Raw genomic sequence first — 14,034 nt, forward strand, 5'->3', positions numbered from 1 at the left:
GGGTCCCTCAGAAATATCGCTAGACTTTTTTGCTTCACTATTCTCCAGTGGAATAGCATAACCAATCCATCAGTTTTTCTTTATTCATACCTTTACTTTGCTCTGTGACTGCTTCCCACCTGTTTTCATGCCATTTTGACCTCTGGGCCTAAACCATTGTATCCACACTGACATCAAGAGCATTTCCCATAAGTACTGCACATATGCACCTTGCACTTGCAAGCCATTTTCTTCTCTTCCCTGTAGTAAAGTTGCTCAATGAATATAAGATCACTACACTTTCTCCCACAGTGCTGTTAGTATGTCAATATCTGTTTTATGGCCAGCCACAGATCCAATTTTTACAAAGAGTTAGCCAATAAATAAACAATGTGGGACAACTTGAAAAATTAGGTTCTGCAAATCCTGGGTGCATGGCATATGGATGCACTGTTAATATTTACTTTTAAAATAAGAAATTAACTAACAAATCATAATAACTTGAATTGTAGTATACCAAACTTACTGATGTACATAAAATGGTAGTAAATAAAATTTTCGATGTGAGTCAACAAATGTGATATGAATTGGCTTTTGAACTTTGACCCATAGCAATGGGATTAAATTGTCAACTGAAACTGGTATAAAACGTTAGCCACATTTTATTTATTCGGTCCAGAAATTACAGTAAAAAATAATTTTAATGTTTTGAAAGCCAGACTCTGTTGAATCAGTAGATGAATAATCTTCGTGATAAAAACAACACATTTACAATAATACAAGTATTTCAGGTTGTCTTTTTAATTCTCATTGCCCAACAAAATTAACAAGAACTTGTGTTAAAAGTCTCCTAAGAAGTTGTTTGTGAGAGACAAACATATGAAATGCTGTTTTTATGTTTCTTTTGAAATCCACAATGAAAAAAGTATTAGGGTGTCCAGAAATAAATGTCAGAATTCTCACAATAACATTTAGAAGTTGAATATTGAATAAATAATCCTTAGTTGGTTGGTTTAATCAACGTTTGCTGCTTACCAGATATCTTAATTGTCTGCTGTTTCAACACTACTCAAAACAAGTTTCCCAGCCCCCAAGGCAGCATGAGCAAGAAGGATTTTTATCTGATTCTCCTCTATGACTTCAAACTTGGATGAAAAGCTACCAAAACTACATGGAATATCAACCAGGCTTTCGACTATAGATCTCTTACTGAATGTACAGTTCAGTGTTGCCTCCAAAGGTTTCAACATGGAGATGAAAGTCTTGAAGATCACGAAGGTTGTGGAAGGAAGCCATCCTTAGATGAAAACACATTAAGGGAAGCAATTGAGACAGACCCTTGCACAACAGTACGCGAGCTTGCAGAAAAATTATGCACATGCAAATCAAGCATTTCCAACCATCTGAATGCAATTGGAAAGACAAAAAGTTGGATGAGTGGGTTCTGCATGAGCTGTCCAAAGATCAACAAATCGGCATTATGGGACCTTTCAAGGATGACACTCCAAAAATTGAACATATTGGGAATCGTGGTTCTGCCTCATCCACCTTATTCCCCAGACCCTTCTTCCACAGGTTTTCATTTTCTCAAGCACTTTGAAAACTTTTTGAACAATAAACACTTTCAATACCAGGCAGCTGCAGAAGAAGCTTTCAGGGAGTTCATTAACCATAGAAATTCTCATTTCAACAGCTGGGGCATAAATGGCATCTGTAAACATTGGCAAAAGTGTGTTGAAGGAAACAGCACTTACTTTGATTGAAGCATGTTTTACAACACTGGTTTATGTTTTTAAAACTTCACAGTTCAAAAATGACATCTTTTCTGGACAACCTAATATAAGTGTGGGAAAATCCATCTTAGTTTAGTAGTCTAAGCAGTAAGATTGCTTTATCTAGTGAAAAATATTACACACAACTATACTGTATATAGAGAATACAGATGTTAAAACAGGTTAGACAGTTTTCTAAAAATGAGAGGAAGTGAGCAAGTTGATTATAGGAGTGAAAGGGTAAGGACTCATTCTACAGGTTGAAGATAGAACTCAATACACCCACACTCCATTATGGATCAATTTCTCTAAAATCATGATTTAAAAAGCTCCAGCATAGTGACTAAACTATAGCATACTTGAAAATTAACAGAAAGAGTAGATTATATAATATAATTCTTGCCTTAAGAAATTGTGAAACAGATTTAATGCTATCCAACATATACAACAGATGTATCTTTAAAACAAGATTTACATCAAGATATGACACCTCTAGTGTAATCAACATTTATTTTAACATAACGAGTTAAAGAGATATCGAATAAAACATAACCTGCCAGTGTTCTTAGAAAAATTTAAATTCAACTAGATTTCAAGGACCCTAAATACTACAGACGTTTAATATTTATATGTGAAGGAAGGAATATATAAGAGAAGCATAAAACCAACAGTTTATAGTGAAATAAAAGAAAGAAATAAACATGGTAGTATCGAATACACTTCCATGGCAGTATCAAATACACTTCCATGGCAGTATCAAATACACCTCCATGGCAGTATCAAATACACCTCCATGGTAGTATCAAATACACCTCCATGGTAGTATCAAATACACCTCCATGGTAGTATCAAATACACCTCCATGGCAGTATCAAATACACCTCCATGGCAGTATCAAATACACCTCCATGGTAGTATCAAATACACCTCCATGGTAGTATCAAATACACCTCCATGGTAGTATCAAATACATTTCCATGGTAGTATCAAATACACTTCCAAAGTAGTATCAAATACACCTCCATGGTAGTATCAAATACACTTCCAAAGTAGTATTAAATACACTTTCATGGTAGGATTTACTTGTCATTTGGATGAATATGGGGTACCAGTCACACAGATTAATGGCTAGTATGTTACACGATACATATTTACTGATTATAACAGGATTCAATTAGTGTTCATTCACCAAGTACTAGACATACAAGTTCACATGAGTAGCCTAGTTTTTATTTGGAAGGAAATGTAGACGATAGAAGAAACACCATCTGGTGGAAAGCAGTGGGGTACTGGCTTCAATGACATAATGTTAGTGCTGTAGTTTACTAATACGGATATGAGCAAAGTTTCTCTAAACTGCATGGCCATGCAACAATTAGATGTCATTCACATCCTCAGTAATGGTGAGGAGTCTCAACACACTGACAGTCTTAATGACCCTGGCAGTTGACAGGCCTAAAACTCAACCAACTGGAAGCATGGCAAAGCAATTTAATGATCCGAGAGGAAAATAGGGACAATTGTCTAAAAATACTCAATCCTATTAAAAAAAAATGACTGGTAAAACACATCTGCACATTGCCTTGATACTGGTACACATGAAAAAAAACATGGACTGAAAAAAATTAGAGGGAACACAGAACGTCACCATGCCCAAGTGTAAATTTGTAAAAATGTACATAGAGAACCCAACAAAAGTCCACAAAACCTGTAAGAAACCAGCTTTTCATAAAAAAGAAAAGAAAAAGAAAAAAAGTGAGTAATTTGTAAACTCAACAGAAGCAACATTCACCAGCAGCAAAAAAAGTACATTGTTACAATGACCAAAAACAACCTTGAAATGTAAGGCTGTTGACCACTGGATATACACATAACAAGAAAGGTTTGGTTATATAGTCATTTCAGAAAACAGTCTTCAGTTGGAAATGCTATATTGTGTACCTATGGATACTAAAATATAAAAGATGAAGAGCTGATGACAGCAATGGTACAGAAATGAAATTCCAGGTAAATAAGACAAAGGTTGAAGAGATAACTATGACAGAACCAAAACACTGAAATGTAAAAGAGGGGGAAGAAGACAGCTAGAGGAAACATGTCCATTTAATTTATGATGCCTTAATGTAGCACACACCTCTGGAAGGTCACTGATGGGGTAAGAAACTCAACTGTAAGGGAAACTGGAACCCAGTGTGGACATTTCTTCCAGAGACAACTAAATCATGCATGGAACTAATCAGATGTGACTGTAAAAAGATCTGCATGTCACAGTGTAAATGTATCAATGTCTTCCTTTCACATACTGCTAGTGTTATGAGATAATAATTATTGAATATTTTCCTTTTGTCCCTTAGTCATCTACAATAACAGTATTATTTCTGTGAAATAATGGCAGTAAATGTGTTTTGTTTTAAACAACCTAATAAAAATTTTATTTGTATAGATGTGTCTCTAATATCTATTTTTAAAGATAACTAAATAAACCAATTTCTTTATATTATAAAAAATCTCTATACCAGTTTCCTGTATACTTCAAAATTAACAACTGAACTTATTTTCACATGATAGAAAATTTCTAATCAAAGGTCTGCATGCTTGATTTAGAGAAATGGTTTAAAGTATAATAAACCTATCGCAATCCATTAACAAATCAGTCAAATACAATTGTATTTTTGGTGTTTTGTGTGTACAACTGTTTTACGACTCTTTGATATCATCAGATCACATTCTTATAAAGAATACAAATATTTACTTATGTTTTTATTCTGAATAATTTATGCAAAATTCTTCTAGAGTACAATAAGTAATCTTATCACTTACTATTCAACAATAACACCTGGAATTTAATGTTAGATATTTATCTTAATAAAATACAGGAATTAATATTTAATATTCCAATAATAAAAAAGGTGATTATACAAGAGCATAGTGCTCTAATTATCAAAGGCATTTAATAATTTATCTTTACAAAAAGTGAAACTAATGTAGGTAAATTTAAAATAGTTGTGAGAGAGTTTTTGATAAAATATATAGAAACAGAAAAGATAAAAGGTTGGTGTTTTAAATAAAATGCTAATAATTAATGTTAATGAACCTGGATATACCAAATAACTTAATTATTATTAAATAAAACACTAAATATTATTAATGTTGATAAGCTAGTGTTAATTATTTCTGTTGTACTGTATTTGAATGGCATTAATGAGATATACTATCATCACAGATAGTAGGAATATGAGTATATTGTTTTATGTATTTCGGTTTTTTACCTCCTAACTGTTTATAATGAGGTATATTATCATCACAGATAGTAGGAATATGAGTATATTGTTTTACGTATTTCGGTTTTTTACCTCCTAACTGTTTATAATGAGGTATATTATCATCACAGATAGTAGGAATATGAGTATATTGTTTTACGTATTTCGGTTCTTTACCTCCTAACTGTTTATAATGAGGTATATTATCATCACAGATAGTAGGAATATGAGTATATTGTTTTACATATTTCGGTTCTTTACCTCCAAACTGTTGTTGCTGATATTTCTTTAAGTCTGGTCAAAATTATTTCTCACAGAACAATTAGAAATTTAATTATAACTTACTGTCTTTTTTTCAGGAATGCCATAGCACGGTTTGCTAGCAGTACAGCATTACATGGATCACTCTGAATTCCTACAGTATAACAAGCAATAGCTTCATCATATTTGCCTTCTTTAAAGTATTCATTTCCCTGTAAACCAAATAAATACATACTGCAATGTAGTACTATCAAAACATTTAACTCTTAAAAGTATATTAAACATGATAATGTATTCAAACAACAACAAAAAAAAACACTAGGTGACCCACTATCAACTGCTGATAAATTACCATCAGAATTCATGATGGCAGCAAAAAGAATATAATACTCCAGCATGACAAAGGTACAAACATTTAACATACAAGTATTTTTTAAAACTTCCCCCCACCTCAAGCAACTAGACTTAGGTCAAACAAACAAACCTTAAAACAGACGAAGGTGATTCATCTACGTCACGAAAGAGAAATGTACAAATGTTTAATGTACAGGCTGTCTTTGAAATCAACAGAATAATCAGGTTAACCCATATTTACATCTCTGACAAACAGATTCAGAAAACTATATTTTTCTGTATCTATTGTATTATCATGGACGAGCATTTTAATTTATTAAATAAAATAAGCAAAAATTCAAACACGGATAAAACAGTAGGATTGTTTATACGAATTATTGATAATTTATATTTACGATGTGTGATGCCACATTGAGCAGTTCAAACCTGGAATGACTTACTGGAGTAGTAGTATGGTGGGATCAGTCTTGATAGGTCCTACCATGAGTACTTAAAACCTGGGTAAGCTCAACTGGTACAAAAGACCATTATACCAGTTACCATCATTTTGTATATTTAGAATTAACATACCCAAATGAAACAATTTGATAGGAGACATTAGAAACTCAATGTATCTCTTCTTCAAAACACTGAAGCAATAGTCCAAATACACAAATAGTTTGTCTCTCTATGTTAAACTGAAAACCCTAATCCAGATTGGTGGGAACATCTGGAATATAAATAAAAAGACCTCAATAAACAAACAGATAAAAATCAGACATAAAAAAGAGGAAATAGACTTGAAAGATTAATAACTGCTCTTACAAAAATATACAGTAAGTTCATGGAATAAATACAAACATTTACTTTAAAATTCAAATTCTGGCACATATACTCAACAGTGTACAAACTATGAAAGGAAATTTTTTTTTAAATTACATCAATAGTACAGCAGATCAAAATGGCATATAACAAACTGACACAGACAAAAAGGTTTTAACTACAGAAAACCATGAAAATCTTCATTCCCCCAAAATAGTTAGGATCCAAAAGTGACACTCAATAACCCAACTCATAAATAAACCAGATACAAATCTCAGTTCAACCTTAACAGAAGCACTCTCAAATTCAGAAATTTGGGATAAAGTCACTTCAATGAAAAATAACAATTCACCAGGCCAGAAAGCTTCTAGGCCAAAATTTTAAAAATATACTATAATTAATAGGAGGCAAGTTTACTCTTATGCTTGACCAGTGCTTAAATGAAAATGAACTATGTTCCTCATTTACACCTGGTATAATCATTCTATAGAATAAAGAAGAAAAACTGGAGACCAATAACACATCATACAAATTTATTACAAAATATAACAGTAATTGAATAAAAAAAAAGTCATAGAAAACACAGTAATTGACATACAAACTTGTAGAATTTCTGCTCAAAACATCACAAAAACATTAGCTTTCTCACAATTACAATACAAATTAGTAACAAAATCCAAGAATGTGCTGTAACAGTTTAACATTAGAAAGTATTTAACCACAACAATCATGATTTTCTTTGTACCCATGCTTTATTACTGACACTATTTGTTTTATTTAGCTGTAACAACATTTTGTTCTATTCACATACTTCAGTAGTAAAATATTTATTTAGCTGTAACAATACTTCGTACACTTGCTTTTGTTCTGACATGGTTTCAGTTTTATGTAGTCATTACTATACCTTTATACATAATTTCAATACTGACAATGGTTTCTTTAACCATTAAACTATAGCATTTATGTTTTCTTAACCCTTTTAGCACAGAGTCAGTCCCTGGAGCTGACCTCATAACCAGTTTGTGCTTGTTAAAGGTTTCAAGCTGTTACTTTTAATTTAGGAACTGTATATTCACAAAATTTGGTAGATTATTAGTGGACGTTACAAATGGTTTCGTATGCAAAACATGAGATTTTTAAAATTAAGTCTTAAGGTTTGTTAAACAATGGTTTTGTCATACCCTTTTTATTCTCCTGTGTTGCCAATTCAACATGAAAAGTAATTTTTCATTTTAAAATTAAAGATTCTTTTATGCATCAGAAACATTTTCAAATTTTGGATGGGAAATCCTTATAATGTCAAGATAGTTTTATCAAATGTTTATTAAGCAAAAACTTTATATTTTATTTTCAATAAGAAATCTCTAGTGAATTTGCCCAATCTCACAACCACAATATCAAATGAGGAAATAAACAAATTATACCTTTTTCATTCTAGAATTACTTTACATTATAAATGAAAACAAATGTTTCAACTAAATAGTTCAACTTGCATAACATTATATATTTATATAATTTATTTTTATTATATTGACCTTTCAGACATGCCTGGTTAACAATACAGAAGTTAAAATGATGTGGCACATGTACACTTGTGTTACTGTACCCAATAATATGAAACTAGCCTTTAGTTTTTACAAAGCAACCTGTCTTCACTATATTTTAGTGGATTAGTACTTTCATATTTCAGTTTTAATACATTATATATAAAAAATACATTACTATCAACAAATAATTCTCTAAACTTATTTTTCTTAAAACAAAGAATAGTAAAAAGATAAAGCAAACAATTATCCCTTCTAGTTACAACCTTTGTGCTTGGTTGCTGCTTGTTGTAACTTGCTAAGTCTCAAGATATTTTACACATGAAAGATGTGAAATGGAAAATTTTTTTAGGTTCCATATGTACATTTGAATAAACAAAAAATCATAAATTACTTTATAAGTACCACAGAATTCCATTATAATTTATCAAGTTTAAAAGCTAAGATATATCTGTATCTAAACAAATAGGATATCCTAAAAAGGCTAAAAACTCAACTTACCAGCATGAAGGTTTGTTTCGAGAAAAAGAAAGCAACACATTTCAAATGGCTGAGAAAATCACTAAGGGACATTTTGAGTTTATAATTGTTTATTCATGTAATATTTATAGAAATAAGTATTTTATGGAGCGTATCCAAAAATGAGAAAAGTCATCAGGTGTGTTTGGTTCACTAAATATAGTGATAGTTCAGCAAATATAAAAAAAGGTTTTTATTTTATATTCTTGCTTGTCAGTATTGGTAGTTTGAGTTCTTAATTTGTACAAAACTATAGACTTTACATTTTCACATCACAAGCATCTAATTTAAACAGTGCCTCACTCAACTTAGCAGGTGACAAACAAAAATCATTGTTTACGTGTGTTTAATATTTATTTTTGAATGAAGAAATTAAATAATACATAAAATTAAAATTTGAATTATAATATAAAATTTGATAAAATAGTAGTTTAAGAAAATTTTGAATACAAGTCAACAAACACAAGGACCTGGCCTTTTACCAGTCACCTTCCACAATACTTAAGTATTTAAAACTGAGTTAACTTATGCTAAAACAACAATTACCATAAAATGTATTTTGATGCAACTTGTTCTTGAAGTTTATTTTAATATTTTCACCTCTAATGATTAATGTGTATGTTTAGCCATTTAGAACATGCAAGGTCAACTGGTATTAAAATCCTTCAATGCACCAAATAATGTGACATGGTTATTTAATTTTATAGGTAAATATCTGTTACCTTTTCTTTGTCCAAGAAAGCTTTCTGCTTCTGTCTTTGAATCTGTAATATCTCTTCTTCATCCCCACTTTCACTATCTGATTTTACATCTGACTCTTGATCCATCTCTTTGAGGACTTTTTCCTGCAATTAACAAAGTTTCCCAAAATAATTTTATATTAATCATTCAATACATTTTGAATCTAAAATATACAGAAACATACTTTTAATATAAAAGCACAATGTTGATCAAGGGGCTTGGAAGTTCTTAGTGCCTAAGATGACAAACTTTATTGTTATACTTTGGCCATTAGACAAGTAATTTCTTCTACTGTAAGAAAAACACAATTGACAAATTTCTAGGGAGCCAACAATCAAGTTCCTGAAGTCTAGCACACACAAAAATATTAAAATTTTGAACCTTTAAATACAAACCTAAACTATACACAAACATAAACATTGATTTCATTCAAAAACCATAAATCAACATACATGTACATTTAAAATAAGGCACCTATATTATTTATTGCTTTTGTCTATAGTAGGATAGTAGGAGCACAGTAAGTTTAATTGTTAGATCTATGACAAATAAAAAGCATCCTTATTCTCTCTCTCTCTCTCTCTCTCTCTATATATATATATATATATATATAAACACCATTTTAATTCATGACAGAATTAATGTAAACCATTATTGACGTATCAGTTTCTGCGAGTGCATTCTACACACTCACCAAACTGAGCTTTCAATGACATTCTGACAAAAAGTCATGGATACAGAGTTTAACCAAAAATAAAACAGATTTTTAAACTTTGAAATTCACACAAAAGTTAATTTTTTTAAGTTTTCACAGAGAATTGGTTGTATTTCACAGGCAGTGAACTTCTGTCCCATATTTTGTGAAACCTAAATGACAAAAAAAAATCTCAAAAAAGAAAAAGCAGATTACAGTGTTTTGCACACACACACACACACACACATACATATATATATATATATATATAGTGAAATTAAATAATTACATCTAAATGAAGTTAAATGAATAAACATGTTGAATGTATTTATTCACCTACTGTTATTATACTTCTGAGTTACAAGCATATGTGGAATGAAGTTATCAACCTACAGTTACTATACCTCTGAATTATAAACACATGTGGAATATATTTAACCTACTGTTAGTACTTCTGAGCTCTTAACATATGTTGAATATATTTATTAATCTACTCTTACTACTTCTGAGTTATAGCATATGTTGTATTTTGAATGTATTTACTAACCTACTATTACTATACTTATGAGTTATTAACATATGTTGAATGTATTTATTAACTTACTATTACTACTTCGTAGCTAACATGTCGAATGTATTTACTAACCTACTAAATTACTTATGAGTTAACATACACTGAATTTATTTATTAACCTACTGTCAGTACTTCTGAGTTATAACATATTTTGAATGTATTTATTAACCTACTGTTACTATACATCTAATTTATTAACATACCTTGTATGTATTTATTAACCTACTGTTCGTACTTCTGAGTTAACATATTTTGAATGTATTTATTAACCAGCTGTTAGTACTTCTGAGTTATAACATATGTTGAATGTCTTTATTAACCTACTGTTACTATACATCTAATTTATTAACATACCTTGTATTTATTATCCCACTGTTAGTACTTCTGAGTTATAACCTATGTTGAATGTATTTATTAACCTACTGTTACTATACTTCAGAGGTATAACCTATGTTGAATGTATTTATTAACCTACTGTTACTATACTTCAGAGGTATAACCTATGCTAAATGCAGTTATTAACCTACTGTATGCTATTTCAGAGTTAACCTGTACTGAATGTGTTTATTAACCTACTATATGCTATTTCTGAGGTATAACCTACACTGAATGTGTTTATTAAACTATTATATAATATTTCTGAGTTAACCTACACTGAATATTTTTATTAACCTATTCAATACTACTTTTTTAATTACCAATTCACTATTTCTTTAAAAGGATCAATAAGTTATGTTTATGGAATGCTTTTCTGTGATAATTGCAGTCTACCATACAAGCCAATTCTCAAAACATTCATTCTTTTTCATAAATTCAATTTTTCAAATGAGAAAAACATTAAATAAATAATAATTAAAAGTAATGGAATGAGTTGTTTTAAAATGAAACATACTGTGTGATATCAGCACCAAATAGATAAAAAATTGTGCTAAACATTTGTCTTAAAATGTAAGACTCACAGTTCTCAGTCAGAAATGCCTTATTTTCCTTCTGACCCTCAAAATTGTAAAACTAAAGCATGATTGAAGCTCTGTACTGCCAATATTTTTACCTTCTTTCAGTCTTTATCAGATTTTTGTAATAGTTTTGCACACACACATTTATAACAATACCTACAATTGTAATACCTACTGATTACACTGGTTTACAAAGAAATTGAGGCAAGCACAAAAATAGCTGTTTTAACCTAATTTGCTGAATTCAGATTTGAAATCCGTTTTTACTCATCACCTCTAGTTTTTTAGATATGCATACTGTACATTTTGTACATACTGTACATAAAGGTGTATATGCATTCAGAGTTAATTTCTAATATTGTGTGACTTATGTCTTCTTTATTAGTTATTATGCAATAAATGTAAGTGATAGCATTACATTATATATATATAGCTATATATCAAGACGGATTTTGGCAGTTAAGCATAGCCAACACGTCTCAATCAACAGCCAGTAGTGCACTGGCAGTCAGCGCAGGAGGTTGGTGTCCCTCGACAATTGTGTTACACAATCTTTTGGGTATATATTTGTATTACAAATTCCAACGACGCATATAATTATTATTGCCTTACATATGATTTAATTTTACTTTGTTTTTTTTCAGATTCTCCAATGGCTTCAAGCTCGTCAAAACACCGAGGATGCCTCAGCAAGGCCAATTCTTTCTGCTTCGTGTGTGGGGACTTCACGACAGTTGCACAGCATCAAACCATCACTTCCCTCCTCAGAACTGCCTACTTTCATTATTTTGACTGTAAAATTGGTGATCAGGACAAATCTTGGGCTCCACACATCTGTTGTAAACCCTGCTACAATGAACTAACTGCTTGGTTTAATGGCAAGAAAGCGGCTTTCAACTTTGCAGTGCCAATGGTTTGGAGAAAGCCACGAAGCCATGCAGATGGTTGTTATTTTTGTCCAACAAATATAACTGGTTTCAATGCATCTTCTAGAAAAAAGATCAAATATCCCAACCTTCCATCTGCTATGAGACCTGTTCCCCATTCAGATGATCTTCCTGTTCCAACACCTCCAGTAAATAAGGATCTTCTTTCCTCATCAGATGAAGAAATTCCTCCAAGGGAAGATTCTGCCAAGTCAATCTCTTCCGAAGGTATTGACTCTTCTTATTCAGGAACAAGTGGCAACGAGCCACACTGGATCATGCAAGAAGACCTGAATGACCTTGCTCGTGATTTGTATCTGTCAAAACAGCAGTCAGAGCTCTTGGCTTCTCGGCTTAAACAGTGGAACCTAGTCCAGGAATATGTAAGGATCACCAGTTTCAGGAATCGGAACAAAGACGTTGCTTCATTTTTCGACATGAAAAACAAGTTGTGCTACTGCACAAATGTACCTGGCTTGTTCACTTTCCTTGGTTTGCCACATAATCCTTCAGACTGGAGTCTTTTCATAGACTCTTCCAAGCGAAGTCTCAAGGCTGTGCTACTGCACAAATGTACCTGGCTTGTTCACTTTCCTTGGTTTGCCACATAATCCTTCAGACTGGAGTCTTTTCATAGACTCTTCCAAGCGAAGTCTCAAGGCTGTGCTACTGCACAAATGTACCTGGCTTGTTCACTTTCCTTGGTTTGCCACATAATCCTTCAGACTGGCGTCTTTTCATAGACTCTTCCAAGCAGTCTCAAGGCTGTGCTACTGCACAAATGTACCTGGCTTGTTCACTTTCCTTGGTTTGACACATAATCCTTCAGACTGGCGTCTTTTCATAGACTCTTCCAAGCGAAGTCTCAAGGCTGTGCTACTGCACAAATGTACCTGGCTTGTTCACTTTCCTTGGTTTGCCACATAATCCTTCAGACTGGCGTCTTTTCATAGACTCTTCCAAGCGAAGTCTCAAGGCTGTGCTACTGCACAAATGTACCTGGCTTGTTCACTTTCCTTGGTTTGACACATAATCCTTCAGACTGGAGTCTTTTCATAGACTTTTCCAAGCGAAGTCTCAAGGCTGTGCTTCTGCACAACGGTAATAAATATCCCAGCATTCCCACTGCACACTCTGTCCATCTAAAGGAGTCCTATGACAATATGGAGCTTCTTTTAGAAGCTGTTGAGTACAACCAGTACCAGTGGAGTCTGTGCGAGGACCTCAAGGTCATTGGTCTTCTTATGGGTATGCAAGCGGGCTTCACAAAGTACTGTTGCTTTCTCTGTCTCTGGGATAGTCGAGCTGTATCCCAGTATTACAAGCAGAAAGACTGGGGGTCTAGAAGCATTTTCGTTCCTGGCGAACACAGCGTCAAGGAGAATCTTCTGGTTGACATGAAGAAGGTGGTTCTTCCTCCTCTTCACATCAAGCTTGGTTTGATGAAGAATTTCATGAAGGCCATGGACAAAAATGGTGCTACCTTCCAACACTTGTCTACTGTGTTCCCAGGTCTCAGTGCTGCTAAGCTCAAAGAGGGCATCTTTGTCGGACCTCAAATCCGAGAAGTGCTGAAGGATACCGATTTTGAGGAGCTTCTTACCTTAAAGGAACTGAGAGCATGGGAAGCATTTAAGTCAGTCTGTAGTGGCT

General features: G+C 32.5%; 1 protein-coding gene across 5 annotated transcripts in view; it reads right to left on the reverse strand.

Moving 5' to 3' along the window:
- Positions 1-14,034, reverse strand: part of spag (RNA polymerase II-associated protein spaghetti) — a 59,750-nt gene that overhangs the window by 37,838 nt on the left and 7,878 nt on the right. For all 5 annotated transcript variants that reach the window (XM_076513452.1, XM_076513450.1, XM_076513451.1 and 2 more), the window contains 2 exons: positions 9,213-9,335; positions 5,357-5,484 (listed from right to left, as the gene is read on the reverse strand). In XM_076513452.1, the coding sequence (XP_076369567.1) occupies positions 5,357-5,484; positions 9,213-9,335 (251 nt within the window). The remainder of the gene's footprint in view (positions 1-5,356; positions 5,485-9,212; positions 9,336-14,034) is intronic.

The sequence above is a fragment of the Tachypleus tridentatus genome, chromosome 7 (assembly GCF_004210375.1).
Source record: "Tachypleus tridentatus isolate NWPU-2018 chromosome 7, ASM421037v1, whole genome shotgun sequence".
Lineage (NCBI taxonomy): Eukaryota > Metazoa > Arthropoda > Merostomata > Xiphosura > Limulidae > Tachypleus > Tachypleus tridentatus.